Here is a 23,792-nt window from a genome sequence, read left to right as displayed (position 1 = left end):
CCTGTTGTTTGAAAAAATGGCTCAACCAGATATACATTTTGGTGAGGCTTAATATACTTCTTTTCAAAGTTATTTGACAAAGCATACTGAGTTACAGAGGTCTGTGATAATACCCATCAGTGGAAACACCCATATCACCTCAGGAACAGAGTGCTGATTTACTAATTTCAAATGTCTTCAGACTCTTATAAAGCTCAGGATATTCAGACAAAAGGATATACAATCTCAACTGCAAAAAGCTATATTTCATTATTCAAAAACCTGAGCTTAACTTCCTCTAGCTGTAAAATGGTGTTGGGAAACATGTCTCAAGCCCTACAAAATTAGCAGTTACACTATTTGTAAAGACCTGCAAAGTTTTGCTGATGATACATCAAAACCTAACACTAACAAGGAAGCAAAATGATCCTGAGGATTTCCTTTTCTGAGGCTTGGGAAGAAAGCTGCAGCAGTAGGTATGAATACTATTCACTATCAGGAACAACACACTTCTCTCTCTGCAGAGCAGCAGGAAGTCACACTCTTAGGGCAACCATCACACAGGAACGATGGAGAAGAAACAGAACCACCGCCTTGTGCTACCTGAAAGGCCAGAAGATTAAAGGAGTTTCAATTTTAACATAAAAGTCATAGCTAAACATGGATACAATAGATAGCCTTGAATCAGGGCTCAGACTTTTAGAGACTTTCTGACAAATACTGGAAGAAGAGGACTTCATGGAATTGCTGCCCATCTCTGTATCTTTCAAATCTACTTTATTTTGCAGGCTTCCTAGTCCCATTAGGTTCTTCCATGCCCAGACGTAGGCCTTAATTCACAATTCTTTCTGTTCTAGCACATTTATAAACCTTTGAAATAGCAAAACAAGTACTAATCCACCTAATCTACAGCAAATTAGGCATGTTCTAGCTGTAGACCACTTAACAAGTTGGACTGATACTTGCTTAAAAAAGGGAGCATCTCAAAACTTACCTAACACAAGGCCTGAAAAGTTGTGCAATTTTGTACAATATGGAGCATGGTATTACAAATTAAAACCCCTCAATATCGACTGCTGCTCAAAAGCAAGCAAAAAAAGGAGAAAATAAACTGCATTATCTACATAACATTGAGGACAACTGATGTCAAGTTTGTACATCTGGTCAATGTGACCTCAACTTCCACAGAAGAATAAAAGGGCTGAAAAGGTGGTTAAAATAAAAATAAACCACCCCCATACCAAAGCTATTTCTGCAAAATGACTAATCTTGAAGAGTCAGTTGAGTATACCCTCAAGTAACATTCAGAAAATCTTCACCAGCACCCTGATCTTCCAATTCTACACTCAAAAACACAAACAAAAACCCCAAACACTATCAGAAACCAACCTCGTACACCAGCCTGCACTAGCAGCCAAGTGCACTAACAGCCACACCACTGGGCACATAAGTCAATTTGTTGAAAGTTTAAGGATTACGCTTGTTTTAATTCCTCCCCCTTCCAATTTTTTCTCTTGAAGAAGCACCACCGACATGCATTTGCCATTTTTATTGGAAAAGTTTTACCAAGGAGGGCAGGAGTGTCATAAAAGATTAGACCCATTGTATCCAGCACTTCACTATACATTCACCATCAGCATATTTCTATGATGCTTTGAGTTCCATTTTTTCATAGGACCGCTCTGACTTAACAAGGCAGCACATACAGCTTTCAAAGTTCCAGAAAGCTTTTAACTTAAACAAGAGCAAAAAAACCTGACTCTCAAAGCCAGGTCTTAAAAGGAAAACATCTACAAATTTTTTTAACTGAGCCTTTCTGATCTGAATTGCAAACACAAAATTCCTTTATTGCACTGAAAGTCACTGCAGCACAATAAATCAGTTTAAATTAAAAGACCCTCATCCTACTTTCTGTAACCCCACAGTCCACAGTTAACCTGAAACCAAAAAGTTCCCACAAGTCATAAAACAAAGCTACTAGTGATGGGGAATTAAAACTTTTCAGCTGTACAGGATTATATTAACATGAGGGAAACAAAAAACAAAAAACCTCACATTAACATGCCCATCTACACAAATAACAAGTTTGTGTGTGCCAAACTAAAACGCAATCTGTCATTTAAAGCAGAGATTCATTTTTATTTCTATTAAGATTACAGCACATCACCTCTGTACTTACAGAACAAACTGACCTACAACATATTTTCTGTAAGGTCATACCCAAAAAAAAAACAGAGCATTTGAAAAATAAGAGGCATCTCTATTACTTGACAGTCATCATCTGTCAGAAAATAGAAATCATACTAACATTTCTAACATTCTAACATGGCCTAAACATTTTTTATAAGAGAACAACAGTGCACTTTTCAGCATTTCATACCATGAAGGTAAGAAATTCTGAACACTTTAAAACAAATCAGGTTAAGAAATAAACTAATTATTAATTAAGCTGACTTTGTAGTTTCAAGGCACTTCTCTTTGGGGTTGTGAATACCAGCAGGCACTGAAACCAAACCTACCTCATGTCTCCCCTGATGACAAATTTGCCTTCAACAAATTTACTGTGACTCAGCATTACCCAAGATACGTGTGCAAAAGAACAGTAAGTCAAAATTCTGATTTCATACTAGCTTTGGACATCAGCACCCAGTCAGTCACATAATACTGACATATTAGTCCCTTCTGATCCTTTCTCAATACAAAAACTAAAGGTAAAACAATAATACATAGACAGTCAAAGAGCTGATCATGTGGAAGCTATACGAAAGAATTCTGCATCTTTTAAGAGGCAATCTCATCCTGCTTCCGGCAAAAGACACATCACAACAATCTAACACTAATTATAGCATTATTATCTGACTATACGTAAAGGTAAATTGTGGTTCGTGTGCCATCAAAAGGTGGCTTGTTTGCCAAAATGACATCTTCATGTATCAACTGGTGAATTTGCTTTCAAACATAAGCTCAGCACTAGATGTGGCTTACAATGCCTTGTTTTGAGATAGATACATTCAGGATGTTTAGCCACAGGATATTTCTAAAAGCAGCATATCTCTTGGGTCTAATCTCAACTTTATACACAGACTATAAAACAAATAAACTAAATAAAGGTCTGTGTGTGTCACAATGGTTTGTTTCTCACGGAACATATCAATCCTCTCACTGAGCCTGGTTAAGCAGTCTGAACAATCAAAAAAGAGAAAAAGAATACTTACTCTAGATCATAAGTAAGTTTTCGGCAGCTAGTAACTAGCTAAGTCTTATGAAACACTCTATTATTGATTATATGCATCCAGGAATGTAGTCATATTTCTTTCAATTCTAATGCCTTTAGCTTCTGCTTCCTCACAACACCAAGCATTAATTATGTTTCAAGAAAATATTCACTTTATCCCAACTTAAAATTTCTTCTGTCACTAAAATCCCTTTACTCCTGCCTCACAAGAATGGATCAACAGAAGCAACAATGCAATGTCCAAGCTACCATTACTTCCCACCACTTTTTCATACCCTCCTACTACCAACATCCTTTTAAAACTAATTCTGATGAAATTTACTGGCTGTCACATGCCTTCAACTACCTCTACTTTTTATCCACAAAATTCATTATTAAGGCTGGACAACATTTAATGCAGTCAAAGATATTCATGACGTGGTACAATATAACATCCAGTCCTACTGTTCTACAGATTTTAGGTTTAGCAGAGGTTTTCAACTGAGTGGTTTGTTTAAACTTATCTCTGCTGGTTTTCCAGAGTTCCTCTCCCTTCTTCAAAACAATTTCAAGGTACTGATATTTCTACAGATGGAATTTTATGTTTTTCTTCAAAGCAGAAAAACAAAATTACTTGCTATCATATCCCTGCCCCTTATGTCTGCAATTCACATCAGCTTTCTATTATATCATTCAAAGAAGGATTGTCATTAAGCTTTAGCCTCTTAATATGAGGCTGGACAATTTTCCTGCCAGTTTAGCTTATACTCTTGTTCTCTGAGAAAAGAGGTTGTCTGGTCTTTCTAACTTGATGCTTGTCCATTACATCATTCCAGAACCTCCTGTTTCAGCCATTCACACAACATTTCATCAAGTGAGTAATTTCTTTAATGTCTTTTTTTTCCTGACTTGCTCACAGCCTGTGAGGCTCCCTCACTATTCCCTTTGGCCTTCAGAAGTATTTAAATGTATCTGTTGAGTGTAGCTATTTGCTGCTACTCTTCTATTTCCCCTTATGTTTCAAATTTACATTAAAACCCTTAAAACCCTAATTCACATCACATTATTCCCCCCCCCCTTCTTTTTATTCTGCTATGTATTATGCTTCTGCACATAGACTTGATTCCCATTTTTCTGGAGGGCACTGTTGTACATCTATTAACCTCTGACCTCTTTCCACAAAGTTACATTTTCCAACCTAGCAACTTCTTTACAGTTGCCTTTAAAGGTATGGTTTCCTTTTTATTCTTAAGGATAAGAGTTAAGTCCCCCATTTGCTCTCTCTAGGACTTGTAAAACGCTTCAGAAGAAAAATTCCACGATCTTGTGGAGAAACAAACAGGAAGATATTAAAGCAAGCCTGCCAGATACAGGACAATCTAAAATAAAACATACCATTCTGTTCAATTTAGCTTATTTAACAGAAGGAGGGAAGAGGGGAAAGAAAGAAGAGTACTGTATTGAAACACTGAAGTGGAAATAAGACTATCAAACAATCTGCTTAAACAAACACTTGCACTTAAAAGTCTCTATAAAGAACCTTTCAGAAACTGCTACAACGTCTGACTGCAATACTTTTAGTTCTTATAAGTGTCCTTGCTCACTGCTGCTGACATGGGCTGCTTTTCCCTTTCTAAATGACTTCTCCAGGAACCAGCCCTCAGCTGAATACACAGGACCATATAAGCAAAGTAGCTCTGAAGACAAGACACAGAGAACATAACAGCAGAGAACAACAAAAAAAATATCATCAGACTGCACAGTGACAGCAAAAGGCTATCATCCTGGTACAGTAGCAGGAGAGCTGGAATATAACAAAGACTCTATTTAGAGGCTGGGAGGGGGGTGTCCCAAGCCCCCAGAACAGCCAGGTTTCTTGGAAGTGAAGCATCAGTGCATCTGCTTGCAAGATTATGACAAGGGAACCTATGCTGAGAAAAGCCCGTAATTCTCCTGTCATCTTATGTTACTATGCCTCAAGCTACTCTTCATTTCCCTGAGCCCGTGGGTACGTCTAAAGGGTAATTAAAAGGTTCAACCACACTTCAAGTAGAAACAAACTTGTTTTGAATGAGCTAGTTCACATGTCAATGCACACATGCTGCAGTAAGAACATTTAAAGCAAAGCCAGATACACCAAAGATTAGCTTGATTCAAATTACAAATTTACAGTGTTCTATTAACTCTTCTAAATATTAATTGCCACAGGTATATCCAAAAATGGCTTTAAAATAACTAGTTTATGGGGATAAGACTGCAATCCCAGTTCCGTACAGCTCATCAACATATCCCGACTTCGTTAAATCCCTCATCAACATTAAGCAGTGAGAGCAGAAAACACGCCAGCAGACAAAAAAATCCGGACATACGGCAGCTTGACTAAAGGGTAAAGGGAGCGTTAAACACAACCATTCAGCACTATTTGGGAATTCTGCAGAAACAGCAGCCCGGTAATTTCACAGCCCATGACGTATCTTTTTAGCTTGGAGTTTCAGTTCTCGTGAAACGCCCTCATGAGGCAAAGCTTAAAATCATCGTTACGTGTATTCTTGTACGAGCAGTACAAATCGGAAGATTATGAATGGGATACGTTTCGGGTGGTTTTTAAGGTCTACAAAGACATGACAGCTGGAAACGGCCACCACGGCTACCGGGAAGGCGCAAAAACCTCATCGCATATTAGTCGATGAGATGATGGTGCGGCGGGGATAACACCAGGTTATGGGCTGATGTATGCAGGGAGAAGGAAGAGCTTTTGTAACATCAACTAAAATCGCTAATTAAAAACAACCGCGCAATCTTGGGAGACCCAAAGAAAAGTTTCCCTTCCTTCCCCCTCGAGCCGAGGCGCTGCCGCTCCTCACACCCCGTCCCCCCGGCACGAAGCCCGTCCTTGCGGCACGGAGTTCTCCGACTGCCCACAGCCGCCACCCTGCCGGCTCCTCCGGCCGGGGCGCGGCGCTCCCGGGGAGCGCGGCCCGCCGCCGCCCCAGCCCCGCGGGTGCTGCCGGCGCAGGCCCTACTGCTCCCCGAGACTCCCCTCCTCTGCTCCCGCACCCCCGGGGACGGGAGCGGGCCCGGGCCGCGACCCCAGCCCACGCGCGCAGCTCCCGACGCACCGGCTCCGCCCCGCCCTCGCGGCCCCAGCCTGTTGCGCGCGCGCGGCCCGCCAGCTCCCGCAGCCGGTGGCACCCCCAACCCGGGCCTCCCGCCGCCCGGACCCAGGCCTGCTCTCGCGCCCCGCTCACCGCCCGGTTGCCGCTCTCCACCGTTATCCACCCCCCTGCCGGCTTGCCGCGCAGCCGCCCCGAGGCCTGGGTTCGGCCCACCCCCCGTACCTGCTGCCGGCGAGGCCCAGCCCGGCCCGGCGCTGTCTCCTCTCGGGCCCTAGGCGCGCGAGCGCCGCACCCTCCTTGCCTGGCCGGCGCTGGCTGGCGACGGCAGTGCGCACGCGCGCAGCCCGCTGCGTCACTTCCGGTCCTCACCGCAGCGCCCTCTGGGAGGCAGAGCCCTTCCGGCAGACTCGCAGCAGAGGCGCCCTCCTCAGGAAGGCGGCACCGGCGGGCCCCGGCCCCAGAGATGACTACAGCTCCCGGCATGCCCCGCGCCCCCCGTGAAGCCGCAGACAGGGTGCACGGCTCCCGCCGGGACGGCCGCGGTGCGCCGCGGGGCATGCCGGGAGTTGTATTGCAGAAGGTGGCGGGGGCCGGGCAGCCGGCTCCTTGACTGAGGAGCGATGACGGCCGGGCGTTACGTTGCGGAGCCCTACGGCGATGGCGCAGCGGCGTTAGGCCGTACCCTGCTTCGTCACCGGCAGCGGTTAAAACGGACAGGGACACCCCCTTCTCCAGGGGCGTTTCCAGCCCGGGATGACCTAAGGAGCTGATACTTCCACTTTAATTGGTGCTCCCACTGTCGTGTCACCACAAACCACACCGCAACAAGCTGCGCGCATTGAAGGTGCGGTGGAGAGCGAAGCCATTTCACAGTTCCGCAGCTGATCGTAAAGCGCAATGCGGCGGTGTGGCGGGCACGCGTGCAGCGGGGCTGCAGGGCGTATAGTTGGCACAAAAAACCGCAATAGCCACTGATCAGCGATGTTGTATGCTGAGGTAGATACATGGTTTAGTCTGTGTGCTAAAACTTCGTTTGCACACCCACATAGGAGTACAGGGAGATGAGGGTCGGGGGACCCGAAACAGCACCTGCTGAGCTGCTCCCAGGCCCATCCCAGGAGCCATCAACCCACCAAAGGGGCACCGTGGCAGGTGGGAACCCAAATTAAGCACTCAGAGGAAGGGACATCCTGTGACCTTCCCAGGGGACCCCCAGCTCCAGAATGCCTTTAGGGCTGGGGGGTCGCTGTGTTCAGGGGTGTGGGGCACATGATGGGATACAGGGGAAGAGTGTTTGGGGATTGTACAGGATTCATTAAGGTGTGTTCAGGGGAGGAACCAAGGCAGGAAAAGGATGGATCTAGGTGATGTGTGCAGAATCAAGTGTGGGAAAACAGGGATATGGGACTGAAAAGAGCTGATTGCATGTAAATGATTTGAGGGGGTTTGGCCGTGTCCGTCCCATCCTCTCATTAAATTCCTTTTGCACGTTGCCCCGTTTCCTGTATATATACATGTATACATATCATGCGTACACATAGACATTGATGACATATAGGACAGACATGTATACATATATGATATACATATCAAATACATAGGTATATTTCATAGGGTGCTTATATAGCGCAGCATTTTTACCTACAGAATTGGGATAAGAAAGATTAAAGAAGGCAGGCAACAGCTTTCTCCCGAAGCATTTGCACCAAAAAAATAACTAAAACTTACACTTTTCCGTCAGAGATTTCAGGCTTCTCGCATCCTACCAGTAAGCACATCTGTACTGCAGCAGGAGGTCTGGTTACAGCACTGGTTGGCATTCCTGAGATACCTTGAATTACATTAGCACAGGTAAGGGCAGCAGCTGGGATCTGCAAGTCGTGGTTTTGCTGAGAGCATGGTTTCAGGTGCAGCTGAGCTAACACAATGGTGTGGTGCAGATACAAGGTGAAATTCATGTTTCCCATTGCCTTCACTCTTCTGCTCCCTTCTCTCTACCACGTACACATTTTGAGGCACAGTGAGCTATGTTCATTCTGCATCTCTTGTAACACCCTGCCCTAAAAGGCCATCACAGGTGGTGCCTTTCTGGAGTATAGCCATCACCTGCAGGCCAGGATTTGCAAAACTTGAGAGGTTTGTGTTCCATCAGGCTGTGAGGCAGAGTACCCAACAGTGTGAGGCAGGCCCAGGGCAGGCTGCTTGGGTTTGTGTGATCACCGGGCAACACACAGAAACCATAGAAAGTACTGCCAGGGTTCAGACTGTCTGTAAACACAGAGATCTAAATCCAGCTCCTTCTGAAGCTGCAAATATTTTAGTAATGTGGGTCAATTCAGCTGGAGGGATTTTACTCCTCACTAGTAATACAAACTTTTGAGAAGAAGTTTTATTTCACATGAAGTGAGGCACACAAGCAGCGTGGTTTTAAACACAGTCTAAAAGGATGACGACAGCGTTGAAGGCTGAAGAATGACCCTGAACTGACTGGGGGCAGGAGAGAGAGGAAGCAGACAGGGTAAACAGATCAGTGGTCATGTTGTGATTGGGTGAAATTCAGGTTTAGGCATATTACCACTGGCCCATTTTCCCCAGTCCAATGGGATGACAGAAACTGGTATCACGATAGAACAGCCCTTTCTAAAAAAGGCCATGGAGCCGGACTGCTAACCATATTTAGCACTACTAAATTACGATTGGCACTAGCAAGCCTTGGTTGTCACCTGCTGACATTTTGTTCAGCCCTAAAAGCAAAACCACAGTTGTCTGCACTGTTTCAAATGATGAGAGTAACTGGGGCCTCGCAGATAGGGAGAGAAAGATAAGGCAAAGTAACTGGTTCATTGTGACTTAGGATCTCAGAGCCACCACCACCACAGCCAAAAGATGTTCTGTGTTTCTCAGGTGCTAAAAAGTGGTCACATACGGCAGCAGGTCACAAGAGGTGTCTTTGCAGTGTGAGCACTGACCAGGGAGAAGCAGTGCATGCCCCATCTGCACCTCTGAGCCCCACTGACACATAGTGGTGCCCATATGACTGTACTCACCATGAGTATGAAATGCTCATCATGAAACTCACCATGAAATGCTTCAATGGGTCCACACTCAGTAAAATGCGACTGCTCTGCTTTGCTTCCTCAGGTTTGGCTGAGGAAGGGTGACACTGGGAGCTGTACCCTCCAGGCTTCCTCCCAGTGGCTGGTGGGACCCTTTCACTGTGCAGTGGAGGGGCTGGAGCTGGGGAGTCTTGTAGGGGTCCCAGGAGCTGGCCAGGCAGATCTGCCTGGCTACTCAGCTCTGCGCTATTCCCGCTCCCTTTCTGCCCACCCCTGCCCAGGCAGAGCAGAAACCTGCCATCAGTGTCTGTATCAGCTTCTCATGTTGGTGATGAAGGGAGCATGGGCATGGTGACAATTCTAACAGCAGAAAGCACAGACTGTTGTGGGCACCAAGGGGAGTTAAGCTGCAAAGGGCAAACCTCCACCAGAGAGTGACAGGGAGCTGATACAGGGCTCTGGGAAGTGGTCCGATCTTTTTCTTCTCATGGAGAACAGTATCAGTTCTGCTTCTCCCATCTGTGTGAAGTATCACTCCAGAAGTGACAGTGTTAACAAATACAGTGGAAGAGACTGCTCTGTAAGCTGAGCTACGCAGTCACATGCACGGGGTTTTATTTTTAACATCCCAAAACTACTTGTTCTGTCTGGGCTTGCTCCGTTTTCTCCCATTCTCTCTTCTTTCTTTGCTTGCAATTCTCCATTACCCACCTCATTTCAACCCAGCTGAGCACAACCAGGAGAGCAAGTGTTTGGTACACACACAGGGACTCTATGATTAAGGTAAGGCTTTGTAAATAGAGTTGGAGTCTTTATATATAAATATAAACCTGTACTTATAAGGTGAAACCTCATGCAATGCAGTGGTTACTGTATTGAGATATGAAAATCAATACATCCTCAAAACAGCTCTAGTAATTAAGAGGAAGTAGAATAATCAGACACAAGGTGTCTTAAATGACACCCTAAAACAGAGGAAGCTGGTAACTATGAATGCTTCTGTGACAACCTACTCTTAAAATAATAACAAACTCCATCATGCATTCCGTGGATTAGCCATAGTTTGCAGCACTGGGGTTTTAAAAGACTAAGAATCTGATTCTAAGATGAGAGCTTCAGCAGCAGGATAGATAAGAAATTGAAACTTCTATTTCTGTAAAGAAACTCTGAGAGAAGTAAGAAAAGGAAATACAGTAAGGGGCAGAGGAAAGGCAAGAGCAATCTTGTGGCCAAAATGCTAAGATTTAGATGTGGTGAGTTTTGTAGATTCAGACTGCAAACTTTGTGTTGGTAATCCAGGCTGAATGAATGATGATGATGTAAGATTTACAAGGGTTGCAGGTACTACTGTACCATTTAGAGTCATGGCTGATTAGCAATTTTTATTCAGGAATCTTTTCTCTTTTATTTTATATTACTCATTCACCAGTAGCTCTGAAATTCTCTGTGCTGGGCACCTGCCTTTGGCTAGGTTTCTTTTGTTTTGCTTAAAACTATTGACTTTATTATCTCAAGATGTTTCCAGAAACATATGTTAATGAGATTGTTACCAGGGCATAAAATAGAACCTGAAAAAGAACCCTCATACTGCAACTAAACTGGAGGCTGTTATTTTAAAGCACTTGTTGAACTCAAACCAAAACCAAACTCGTTTCCCAGCTATCAATGCAATGTGAGTCTGCCAGGTTGTGTCTCTACCAAGGACAGCATAGGGACCCCTCACACATACAAGGAGCAGTGGAGCAGCTCCATGTCACAACCTCCCCCTTTTTCCCATCTTGCCTGTCTCCCACAAGACTCCCCAACATGTCCAAAACAAGGCCCTGCTGCTGGGCTGCCCTGCACTGTACCTCAAGCCCATGGGACCACTTCAGCACCTGGAGTTCTGGAGTGGGTTTGTCTCAGGTGAGCTATGGCCACATTGCACCAGATAGGAGGAAGCAAGTAATATTGCTCATAGGAGGGAGTGCAGCATGGAATTTCTACCAGCAGTGCCCTGTGTAACCTGTGCCTCACTACTCTGAACCCTCCCCTGCTCCTCCTTTAGCAGCACTAGTGCAGTTCACTGGACAGAAATTGCACGAGCAAGTTTCAGTGCCACTTCACTGCCTGTGTGCAGCACAGATTTACCAGGTGAGGGGGACTCCTGATGGTGACACAGCCTTTCTTGAGCTCTATGGTCCTGCCTGCCAGGTTGAGGGAGCTGAAGAGGAGCTGATGTGCTGCTGTAAGAAACTGAGCTGCAGGCATGCTCTGGAAGAAAAGCAAGGAATGTTGATTGAAGTCTTTGCCATGCTGATGCACTACGCTGTGGACCTACTCCATCCCCATAATTTTAAAGCATATTTTTTCCACTATAAAGCAATTCCAACTCATTCAGTAATTCTGAACCAGTGGTTATTGCCATGAAACACCACAGCCTCAGCCAGCAGATCCTCAGCTAGAAAATACAGGGTATGTCCCTAATTGTCACAGCTTCATCGTTCATCTTTGGGTTTATCTGGGTCAGTTGTCTCTCAGAAAACCTTTTCACTCTGCATGTCTTACACTGAGGATTTGAGGACCACCAGAAGGACTGCCCTGGAATCAAAGTGCCCCTATGAAATCCCTGTGAACTTGTTCAAGGTCTGAGCCTCAAAGGAGCTGTCTTGCACATGCTTGCTAGAAGGTTGTTAGTGTTATTAATAGAGATTTAATGTATAGCTTTTATTCTCCCTTTCCACCTGCTGAATATGGTGTACCATATTCACTGCCTGATGCATTTAAAGCTTGGCTGGCAACACGTACACTCAAGATCAGTCTGAATGGCAACTGCAGAGCAGGTGTGCCATGAAGGTGTGCCATGGAGGACCCACTCTGCCTAACGCCAAGACAGTCACTCAGGATGTAGCTGTGCCTGCTGTGGGTGTTGAGATGTGGGGCTCAATTAGCTTAGGGGTCACTGTGATTCTACGTGGCGGCATTCTTGGATTCACTTTTTAATTGTCTATGGAAGGACAGCACTTCAGAAAACTTCAGCTCCCAAGGATCATGTACAAATGCCAAACGGAACGGTTTCCAATGGCATAGTGTTTTCTTTTTCAGCTGCAAGAAATAAATGTGTCTGTTTAGGAAAAGGAGACCTGAGCCTGATTTCTCACAGAGGTTAAGTATGTAGTGACTGAGGAAGTGGGCTGCATGAAAGGAGATTAAAATCTCTAGTTTAAGGATTTTTAGATGTTCTCCTAACAAATATGATTCTGCATCTGGCTCTGACAGGGTTTTTGTGCAGGGATCATACAACTGCAAGTGAAACATCAGAAGCTCAGCATCACGGTGTGTGGTGTGTATATAGTTATTTATTTGTATAAAATCTTATGTTCACTTTATTTTCATCTTCCTGTGTTTTAATTGTACATCTGACAAATAGAAATAATAGTATCTTGACCTCAGGAGAGCCCCTAGTACTGCTAAGATCAATTAATTATTGGTTGCAAACCTCCCTCAGATACTAAGATAATAAATATGTTTTAAAACCCTGTAAAGAAATTAGTAATGCTGTATTCAGCTCAGGATTTACATATCATGATAAAAAAGAGATAAACACCATATACTGGGTACAAGGCTTAAAAGAAATGGAGAGTATCATCTGTCTGCTCTATAAAGTTCACCAAAAGTACTCCTTGAAAATATGTTCCTGTTGTATCATCATATGTAAGTTTCATATTTTTGGCTCCAGCATTTGGATGCAAACTTTCCTGAGATATATTAATTGCTCCTTATCATGTTTTAAAGCTTAGAAAGACTGTTTTCTGTTTGTTTGCAATTTCATCTCAGAGGCACTCTTCCAGGTAATGGTCTGGGGTTGATGGTGGCCCTTTTTGATGGTTCTTTAAAATGGGAGTCTTCCCTTGATTCTGTGCAAAGAGTTCCATAATATGTATAATCTTAATATATGATCAGTCACATATAGCAAATACCAACTAAGAAAGCAGTTGTGTTGTTTTGACTCACTGACTGAACTGATTTAAATATCCATTTACTGAAAATAAAGTGTAATTGGTTTATTAATGTGAAGTTATTGTCAGTGAACAGATCTGCTCCAGACACAGCCGTATCTGCAGCTAAAATAGCAGCTGTGTATTTTTAAACCTTACTTGATTTGCTGTCATGACAGTCTAAAAATAAAGATTTACCAAAGTGGACAGACTGTGGACTGTAATTCGCATCTTTTCTTTCCCCAGTAGTTTGAGCCGGATTCAGTTAAGCATTTCTGGTTTTATTTTTGGGTGTTTTCCTAACCCAGGTCTTAGGAAATGTTGCAGGTTTCAGGGAATCAAGAAGTGCACAGGTCTAGAGAAGCATTTCATCACCTACCAATGTGTGTCTCCCACCTCTGGATGTTAAGTATCGAACTTACTGAGGCAAGAATTTGTGAACTTTCTGCTCAGGCCTCTGAAAGTTGTAGTTTGTGTATTGACAATAACTAACTGACATCAATTAAACCACAGGGCTACCTAGGTCATCACTTAAAATACAGAGCTCCTGATAACTGATATGTTGGAACAGAAGCAGCATTCAAACCTTGATAAATATCAGAAGAATTCTCTGTCCCTTCTTCCTGTTCTCTAGCTTCACAGATTTGACAATGAGAGGCAAAGAAATAATATATTTGAAAAGCACAACATATACAAGTTAGAGATGAGCTAAACTCAGCTGACAAATACCTGAGTAACAATGAAGACTGATTCTGGATATGAATGCTCTGGTACAATTGGTTTTCTTAAACAAAGCATGTTTTTCCTTTCTGTACACATGATGCAGATGGGGTTCATTTGAGCATACACCAGTGTGAAGGCAGGCTCCATGCCAGAAACTTTGCAATCAGTCCTTTCTGTGTTTTGGAGAGCCATAAGGCCTGTGCCACTGGTGTATTTTTATTTATCAATTGTTTCTCTCCGAGAGTTACTTTTGCAGTGGAAAGTATTGTTCACACATTCATGTTTTCATTGCGGTGTAATGTACCCAGCCTTCGTCTGACCTTAGGCAAGTCATAGCTGGGGCTATTTTTAGAGATTATATTTGCAGCAAAATGTTACAAGAATGAGAGCAGCAAGGATGCTGCCAACGTGAAATAAATCCATCTGTATCTCCTGCTTCTCTGAGCCACATAAAAGTAGATGTAACTGAACAGCTTAAAGCAGGGCAGATACCACCATAAACCCCATGTATTTAAGGGGTGGATGTGGCTGGGGCCACCCTGATGTCACCCCTGCACAGAAGCCAGTGCTTCTCAAGACAAGGCAGGGAATGCTGTAATGGGTAGTCACAAAATATGGTTTTTCTTATTTGCTGTCTCGAGCTGTTTTCATGTGAAGGTGTGGAAAGAGCCTTATTCTTCAGAGCGTAAGTTTGTCCATGGGTAAAGGGACACCAAGGACATCTTCCTTTATAAGACCAAGGGGGAATGGGGTTGATTCATTAGGAGGTGTAAATGGGTATTGGCCAGCATTGAAAGTTACAAAGGATGGAACAAGGATGTGTTGAGCAATTAAATTCAAACATCAGCATGTGCTCTTTAGTGAGTGCAGGAACTAACAAGCATTGCCTTCCCTAGAAATCTTTCCTTCTCTGGCATTTTTTTGTGACTTCCATTCTCAGGGTGTGAAACTGTGAAAGATGACAAGTTAAGACAGTACCTTCAAGAACAAGAGGGGAAACAGCTCCACAGAGCATCTCTTCCCCTTGAGTTTGAGCCTACTTCCTCTCAGCACAGCTGTCCTCAGGAATAAGTCACTTAAGCCTGGGGTTGCAAACCCACTCACATCTAGGTAGATGATACTACTGTATTTTCTTTAACCTTTGGAAAAAAAACCCCAAAGTCTAAATTATTTTGCTTAAAATGTCTATTTTTCCCACAGCCAAATGAGTGTGCTGGGCCTGTGGTAGTTCCTACTGCATAGAAAGCATGGTGAGAAGACTGGAAACAGAACTCCAGTTCTTCCTTACCATTAGCATTTTCCCTTCCACAAAGATTCACAGTAGGCTGAACCAAGCTGGAATGCAGCCCATGTAGGATCAGAAAGTCAGGAGTTTTCTAGTTGCAGCAGCTCTTCTTTGGGCCAAGTTACTGACATCAGTTGAAGGTATCCAGGGAAGTAGCTCCAAATAGTGACTGAGCAGCCTCTAGCTCTCTAATTCAACAACTGTTTGAGGGGAAAGGATCACAGCGGGTCCTACATGTTGCCCATTTACTTGCTCTTGGACTCTGTGCTTCTGCTTCCCCATTGTTTAGGAAGGCTTAACAGCTATTGGCAAGAATTATTGCAATATTAGAGATATTATGATCAAGCAGTACTAAGAACTTTCAGAAGCAGGCCTCAGAAGTGCATTATTTTTACATTAAACTGATTTAATTGGCTGGGAAAGATCCCAGTCAATAATTAAACCAAAGCCAGTGGTTCATTGTGACACAAAGGTAGTAATCTGGTAGAGATAACTTTTTGTTTAAGGGTCATCATACGTCATGTTCTTGTACTTCTTTTTGTTGTTGTGCCTCAGCAAAATTGCACGACCTTTTAATATCAAAGGTTTTTAAGGGCAGGAGAGGAAAAATTACATATATTTTGAAACCACATTAATACAGAAGTGTGAGAACAGAGCTGCAGTCTTCCCTAAGGAAACATTTAACCTGTTTAGATAATAAATCTGGTTGAAATTTCTGGAGCATTTCGTTTGGCAACTTCAACTTGTACTTCTAATCCAGTCTGTCAGTTGCAAAATGTTGAATTCATGGAGCTGCCTGGGCAGCTGAACAGACAGAGACTGATATTCTTTATTACTTACTGTCTGGGATTTCTTTCTCCATCTTCTGTCTCCTTGTGGTGTCTCTAACACCTTAATAAACTGAACCTAAAATATAATCAGTCCAGGATCACCTATGCAGTTCCGTGCAGTGTTTGACACTGACTTGTCAGAAGGGTGAACTAAAAAGTAGAGCAGTGGTGATTGTTTTTTTCAGGATCATGCTCTGAAACAAATCCCAAACGAAGAAAAATGGACTCTTTCTCAAAGAGACACCCCGTAGGAGTCATTCTCAGGCTGATTTCTCTCCTACACCATCACAGGAAGGGAAGAGCTCTGATGAGCTTAGTCTTGTGTCACTCCGCTCCTGCTCTAACTACACACCATGGTGCTGAGCGGAACATGAGATCAACCCCACCTGCTCTCTTTTCCTTCCTATCTGCTTGGCATTCACTGGTGACAGGAAGGGGAAGAGTGAAAGGCAGTTTGTAGAAAAAAGGTGAAAGAAAGTGAACATAACTGGGTGAGATTAACCTTGCAACAAGCCTCCACTGCACCTTGGAGCTTCTCTCCAGAATGTAGACCAAGGCAACACCTTACTCCAGGTTTCAACACCTGAAAGTAGATGTGGCAAATAACCTGCCTGAAGGAAAGTCCCCTGCAGCCTCTGTTGCAGAACTTACCAGCATCATGTAGGATCCTAAGGGTAAATCAGGAAAGCAGAGTAAAGAAGGCCAAGCAAATTAGCCTTTACCCAGACTGCTTTCCACACTGGGAACTGGGATCCTGAAGATAATCCTCACTCTCAGCCTTGCTGGTGTAGAGCAAAGGGAGGTTCACTTTTGTAACATTAATTTCCTTATGGGGGAATGACAAGACACGTGAGCCAAATGACCAGATAACTTTTGTGGAGAGGAAAAGTAAACTTCATCTTTCCTACTCAGTGTTAAGGAAGTGGGAAGCTCCTTCACTGTATGTCTGGCAGTCTTGACTTCTACAGCTTGCTATAGATAGACTGAGTGTAAATACCAGGACAGAAAACAGCTTGCTCCCAAACCCTGGCTGCCTCTGCTGGTATAATGTGTAAGGACCTTATCTATACCCGTGAGGCTGTGAGGCCACGCTCTATCATGGGGATCAGTGCTGATACATATGGGGCTAGCAGCCATTTGACCACAGTCTTATTCCCTCTAGAAGTGCATGTGAGGTCTGTGGCCATTTGTGTCTCCTTCGGGCAGTAACTGTTGTCTTCTTGTCTTTGCTACATGCAGCACCGGGCTCAGAAAGCTCCCCCCGGGCAGCACAGGCACTGTGAGAGATGTTTCAACCGGCACTGTCACGCACCGATTGAGCCCTCCATCTCCTGCATGGTGATCAGCTGCCGCTTTCACTGTGGGGCCACCTTCCACATGTGCAAGGAGGAGGAGCACCAATTGCTCTGTCCCTTAGAGCAGGTCTCCTGCCTCAATTCAGCCTATGGCTGCCCTTTTTCCATGGCCCGCTTTAAGCTGGGGAAGCACCTCCAGGTGTGCCCAGCCAGTGTTGTCTGCTGCTCGATGGAGTGGAATCGCTGGCCCAATGTGGATTCAGACACAACCCTCCACAAGAACATTATGAAGGAGACCTTCAATGAAGAGTGTCTGGACACAGCCTTGGCACTCAGAGACCAGAAGATACTTTTCAGGACTTTGAAAATAGCTGATTTGTTTCCAGAGTGGAGGAAAAAGGATGAAGTGCAAGAGCTAATGGACGAAGCCGTAGGTGGGGAAGAAGGTGCTGTGGGAGGAGTAGCCTGTGGTTCCCAACAAGGCGACAACCAGTTGTCTGAACTCAGCCAACGTGAGCGTGAAGATCTGGCAAAAGGCAAAGAGGGAATGGATCTGGGGAGTTACAAAACCTGGGAGAATATGTTCAGCAAAGAGCTCCTGGCTTGCAAGGTGACAGGCTCAGCAGACAGCACGGGACAAAAGACAGAGGAGGCTTCCAAGAAAACAGGGTCAGCCCCGCAAGCTGCCAGCTCCTCAGACCAGGCAAAGGAAGTACCTGGGAGTGCAGAAGAGGCAAAGAACCAAAAGCCTGAACAAGTAACACCAAATACAGAAATGACAGGACTGGCTCCCTGGCAAGAAGGGGTCCTGGAGAGGCTGAAGAAGGAAGTTGGTGTAGGTGATTACAACATGTATCTGGTCCACCATGGGGGAATGCTTATCCGCTTTGGCCAGCTAGCTGCTTGCACTCCCAAAGAAAAAGACTTTGTCTATGGGAACTTGGAAGCTCAGGAAGTAAAGACTGTCTACACCTTCAAAGTGCCAGTTAGTTACTGTGGCAAAAGAGCACGACTAGGAGATGCACTGGGCCACAGGATGGCAACTTCAGACAAGTCAGTGGACACCTCAGAACTGGGAATAAACCTAGAAGATCTACCTAAGGCAAACATAGTTGAGGCCACACTGCTGTGTGCACTGGAAAAAGAGCTGAAAGGCCATGAGATCTCCGAAGCAAGGGGTATTGATGGACTTTTTGTGGATTTTGCAACACAAACGTACAGCTTTCCCCTGGAGCCTTTCTCCTCCAATGCTGTTCTAGCGGACATTCTGGATGAAGAAAGCCCACCAGAACTGCACGTGGAGCTCTACACTGAATGTGTAACCAGAAGACACAATAAAAGCAGTTCAGCTTTCACGTTCACTTGCAGTCATTTCTTCAGGAGAGATGAGTTCCCATCCCACTTCAAGAATGTGCACGCTGATATCCAGTCATGTCTGGATGGATGGTTCCAGCATCGCTGCCCGCTGGCCTACTTGGGATGTACTTTTGTTCAAAATCACTTCCGTCCTGAGGGTCTTAAGGCCAAGGTTATATACAGCAAACCTCTCAAGTCATTTGCTATTAAGCCAGAGGTAGACACTGTCCTTGCTGACTCAGGAAAGTTCAATCCCACAGTGGCTAAGCGAGGGAGAAATAAGGACTTGCTGAGCAGCCTCCCGGTGGAAGTGCTCAAGTACATTGCGGGGTTCCTGGACAGCTTCAGTTTATCTCAGCTATCACAAGTGTCAGTTCTAATGAGGGACATCTGCGCCACTCTTCTTCAGGAGAGGGGAATGGTCCTGCTGGTCTGGGAGAAAAAGAGGTATTCCCATGGTGGTACTTCGTGGAAAGCTCGCAAAAAGGCAAGTGACTGTGATGCTGGGGAAAAGACAGCCATGGGTTCTCTCCAGGTAAAACACACGCATAGCAAGGGATGCTGTGTGTAAACATGCAGGTGTGGGGAAGGCTCATGAGGTTTTGAATTTGCACCATAGTTGTCAGGGATGAGGGCTGTGAAATGTAGTACATCTAGTGAAAATAGGAAGTTGTAAATGGGTATCTTCTGGCTAGTGGGAATCCCCCACTCAAGCTTGTCTTGGGTAACTTTTTTGCATGTGCACTGGTTTTAGGCACTGAGAATCTCTGATATTTAAGGGTTACACACAGAATTTTGAAGAACTTAGTATTCATACTCTTTTTTTTGGTTGTTCTCTACAAGCCTATCTAGGTTATGTCAAACTAAAACATGCTTTAGACCACCAAAAATATAAAGAACAAGGAGCCATAGCCAGGAAAAGTGCATCAACCCCTAGAGTCTGCCTCTTGGGTTGTGAGAGCCCTGAGGAAGCATCATGGTGATAGGAAGCTGCCTTCTACAAAGCTGGTCTCCCAGTGTTTGTGCTGGAAAATTATCACCCTTATTGGCTCTTTATGTACTCCGAAAGAAATACATAAACACAGCTCAATCTTAGTCGTAGTTGAACAACAGTTACTGCAGTTTGTCCCTGCCCATGGCAGGCGGGTTGGAACTAGATGATTTTAAAGTCCTTTCCAACCCTAACTATTCTATGATTCTATGATTCTTTTCTACCCGATAGCCCTGCAGCTGCTCTAACATAAAGCTGTTTGAAAGAATAACATGAGAGACTTGAGCATGGCTGAGCAGGCAAGACAGAAATCTAGGAACATGTATTTCTGAGATCCAGGGAAGACTCCCAGAAACTAAGGACCTGGCTTTCAAGCAGAGCCCTGAAGATCTCTGCCTATGGATTCTTATCAAATGGAAGCTTAGCAGTGTATGACTATTTATTAAGAGAGAAAACATGAAGCATGGTGAATTCAAAATCTGTGTAACAAAGTTTGGTGGCTGCAAGTTGAATTAGCCCATTCCAAAACAGGAATTAGCCACGGAAATGATTTACCAAAGGATGTGGCTTCCTTCAATAAAACAAAGACATTCCAGCTGAGCAATTATATAGCAATTAACTTCTGTTACTGTAGCACGATTTCAAACCAGCAGCATTGAATTTGAGGACTGTCAATGCTTTTCATGTTAGCTCTGTGTACTGACCACAGGAATCTCTTTTCCAGTGCAGATTCCACTTGAAAACTTTCTCTTTGTAACTGAGCCTGAATTTCTGGGCTACTGTCTGTAATAGCTATGACTACTTAGGACTAGGACAGAGTCAGCCAATCTTAAGCACCGAATCATAGAATAGTTTGGGTTGGAAAGGACCTTAAGATCATCCAGTTCCAACCCCCCTGCCATGGGCAGGGACACCTCACACTAAACCATATCACCCAAGGCTCTGTCCAACCTGGCCTTGAACACCACCAGGTATGGAGCATTCACAACTTCCCTGGGCAACCCATTCCAGTGCCTCAACACCATAACAGGAAAGAACTTCTTCCTTATATCCAATCTAAACTTCCCCTGTTTAAGTTTTAACCCCTTGTCCTATCACTCCAGTCCCTAATGTATAGTCCCTCTCCAGCATCCCTATAGGCCCCCTTCAGATACTGGAAGGCTGCTATGAGGTCTCCACGCAGCCTTCTCTTCTCCAGGCTGAACAGCCCCAACTCTCTCAGCCTATCTTCATACGGGAGGTGCTTCACTCCCCTGATCCCACATACTGTCCTTCCCCAGGAAGAAAGGAGAAGAAATCTACTATGACTTTAATAATTATTTTAATTTAATGATATACAGCAATATCAAAGTAATCTAATCACAGTCTTATCACTATATGCTAGCTTACCACTAAACGGTACATCATATCACTGCAATCAGAATCAAAAGATCTTAACTGCACATTTGTGTTTTTTACAAGCTTGTATGTCTTCTAGGAATAACTTTATTTCCTTAGATATATAACTTTATTTCCTTAGATTTCCTAGGCTGCTTCTTGGGTGGGGTAGCAACAGTGTTGTAATGTTAATTACTTTCAAGTTGCTGATAGATGCTTTGGAAGGCAGGTTTCTTTGAGATACGTATCACACAAGCATGCTGTAGTCGCTTTGCTTTATAAACATCTTGCATCAATCACACTGTACATGTGATGGAGTTTTCTCTAGAGGTGCAGTGTTGAGTGGCCTGGATTTGCTCATGCTCATGCCCTGCACTGGATTGACACCAGAAACTGTAGAAGGATACTTTCCCATTAAAAATGGCAGATGAGGATTAAAGTAGCAAAACCAGGAAGTACAAGGTCCACAACAGTACAGACCCCATTTTTACTTGCTATTGCCAGCCCTGCACAATGACATGTTCACTAGCCTGTCCAATACAACTGATGCACCCTCACTATAAACATATATAGCTTTTCAAACTTCTATTTTTTCCAACATCCATTGTTTCTCTGCCCAATTTCTCTCCCCTTTCCCATATTAGATCTGGCAGTTCAGCAGCCTGTTCTCCAGAGTTAACAAATGGCAGCACAATGACGTCGTGTGCATGGCAGAGCACCTGAAGAATTGTCCCTTCTACCAAGTGGAGCACAAGACAGACCCTGTGCTGCTGACGGGCATGTGTGAATCAAGAGAGCAGATTCAAAAGACTTTGGTTTCTACTTTCAAGCGCAGAGTTTGAACAACCTGCTCCGCCTCCGCCACACTCCTTTCAAGGCCCTTGAAAGAGATTTGGGAGTTTGGGTGTAAAGATTGTTGCTTCCAACCCTCCTTTGGACATACAAAAATGGTTTCTCCTCAGCTGTGTTTGAAACATCCTGCATATTTTCTTTTTGTGTTTTCCTGTATTAATTTCATTGTTAAAACTTCACCCACTGCTCACTGGTAGCACGTGCTTTCTGTTTCTGTTTCCATTCCTTGCTGAATACAGCATCCCAAAAAATAAGCAATAAGGATCTTGCTTGAAAACAGCATCTTCGCAACCTTGAAGGTAGGCTGCTGCTCTTGTACCACATCCCTGAGAGAAGCAGGATCAGTTAATGTACATAGCTCAACTAGGTCTGAAACACCTTAGTTTTGGGGTAGAAGCCAAGTTCTAAGAGCACAGGTAGACTCCCTCCTGCCTGGCAGACCTAGGGGCTGCTAATTTAATTCTGAGACATGGGCAAAAGAGAAATGACTCCCCAGAATTAAGTGAATTAATTAGAACTCCACTGAGGACTCAGGAATTCACTGCACAGCCACAGACCACCATTTAGGACCCTGATTGATCCAAGCGTGCCTAGTTGAGCACAAACCTAAAGCTGAGCTTTCAAACCAAACCGAAGCAGACAAACATGCTCTTTGTTAGAAATAACCAAGTAGCAAACAGTTTTAGGGGCTCAAGTGACTTCCTCTGGTTTATTTCAGAATACATTGAAGCCATCAAAGATCACTCAGAGTGACTTTTAGAACTTCCTACCTACTCAGTGTTGCAGTTGTACACTGCAAGTTGTAATTGCAAACAACTGTGAACAATATGTCAAAGACATATAATTTTTCTCTGTAAATGAAAAGGCATTCACCAACCCATTCAGTAATGGTACAGGTAACGTTTGCTTCAGTTAAATGGGCTGGAGTATAGGATTTTTTCCTTTTTACAGAGCAGAAAAGGGATAAGAATTTGGTTTCTTTTTCAATAAATACACTGATTTAAAACCAGAATGTGATTGTTGAGGCAACAGATGAAAAGAAAGCAGGCATGTTCCCAGGAGTGTCTGTCTTATTGCACTATTTAAACCCATTTCAGTGGTGCTAGTTAGAAATGCCATGGTTGTGGTGGTGGGTGGGATTCCTCTGAAATCGTCATAAACTGATTTGACAGCTTAAAGCCCCTGCACAGCCATAGGGGCACTGACTCACACCCCTTTCTCTTTTAAGCTGGTAGCCAGAAGTGCAAGCTTAGGACATGAGGTCTGGCTTTCATCTCACCATGTCGGGCAGGAGAACCTTGCCAGGAGCTGGGACATCTGCTGGCCTGCACCATCACTCTCCTCACCTGCACTGAGTGGGTGAAAATCGGCCTGGGTGGATGGACACACACCGCATTTGCTATCCCTGGTCTCGGTGAAGATCTGGGATGAGGCAGCTGTGCCAGAAGGAGCCTTCTCTTACCGACAAAGGTTGCTGATGAAGCTGAGGTAATCAGCGTGGTGATCAAAACCGTGCTGAGTGCAGCTCGTCCTTGTCTACACTTGCATCTTAAGTGGTCCCTGTGAGATTTGTAGCCATACAAGGATATTTTTCTCCTCCAGACATACACCCTCAGGACCATATTGTCTGAACTGTGGGGACAGGGGATTGACCCCAGGAGCAGGAGTAGCAGCAGTCAGTGGAAGGCTTAAGCCACTGCACAAAACCAAACTGGCTATCCTTTAAAGTTGCTCACTGAAA

At 44.3% G+C, this 23,792-nt stretch overlaps 2 protein-coding genes across 3 annotated transcripts in view; one reads left to right on the top strand and one right to left on the bottom strand.

Moving 5' to 3' along the window:
- The window catches only part of KPNA1 (karyopherin subunit alpha 1), a 51,946-nt gene extending 45,307 nt beyond the window's left edge, over window positions 1–6,639 (bottom strand). Inside the window, exon 1 of the mRNA XM_061365594.1 lies at window positions 6,532–6,639. The gene's annotated coding sequence lies outside the window, so the exon portion shown is untranslated. The remainder of the gene's footprint in view (window positions 1–6,531) is intronic.
- Window positions 6,640–9,324: 2,685 nt separating this feature from the next.
- On the top strand, window positions 9,325–23,532 carry FBXO40 (F-box protein 40). Of its 2 annotated transcripts, XR_009727264.1 has the most exons (4): window positions 9,325–10,148; window positions 17,420–19,318; window positions 21,844–22,350; window positions 23,280–23,532. XR_009727264.1 is itself a non-coding variant. In XM_061365558.1 (3 exons), the coding sequence occupies exons 1-3, from the start codon at window positions 10,140–10,142 to the stop codon at window positions 22,039–22,041; spliced, it is 2,106 nt and encodes a 701-aa protein (XP_061221542.1). In that variant the 5' UTR covers window positions 9,325–10,139; the 3' UTR covers window positions 22,042–22,747. The 2 variants fall into 2 exon arrangements, 1 of the variants encoding a protein (XP_061221542.1); XM_061365558.1 differs by lacking the exon at window positions 23,280–23,532 and having other exon boundaries at window positions 21,844–22,747.
- The last annotated feature ends 260 nt before the right edge of the window (window positions 23,533–23,792 follow it).

This window comes from Neopsephotus bourkii, unplaced genomic scaffold, assembly GCF_033783945.1.
Source record: "Neopsephotus bourkii isolate Nb327-2 ecotype Australia unplaced genomic scaffold, CSIRO-AGI_Nbou_v1 NB_1287, whole genome shotgun sequence".
Lineage (NCBI taxonomy): Eukaryota > Metazoa > Chordata > Aves > Psittaciformes > Psittacidae > Neopsephotus > Neopsephotus bourkii.
The sequence above is the reverse complement of the archived record's forward strand: the minus strand, read 5'-3'. Positions and strand labels throughout refer to the sequence as shown.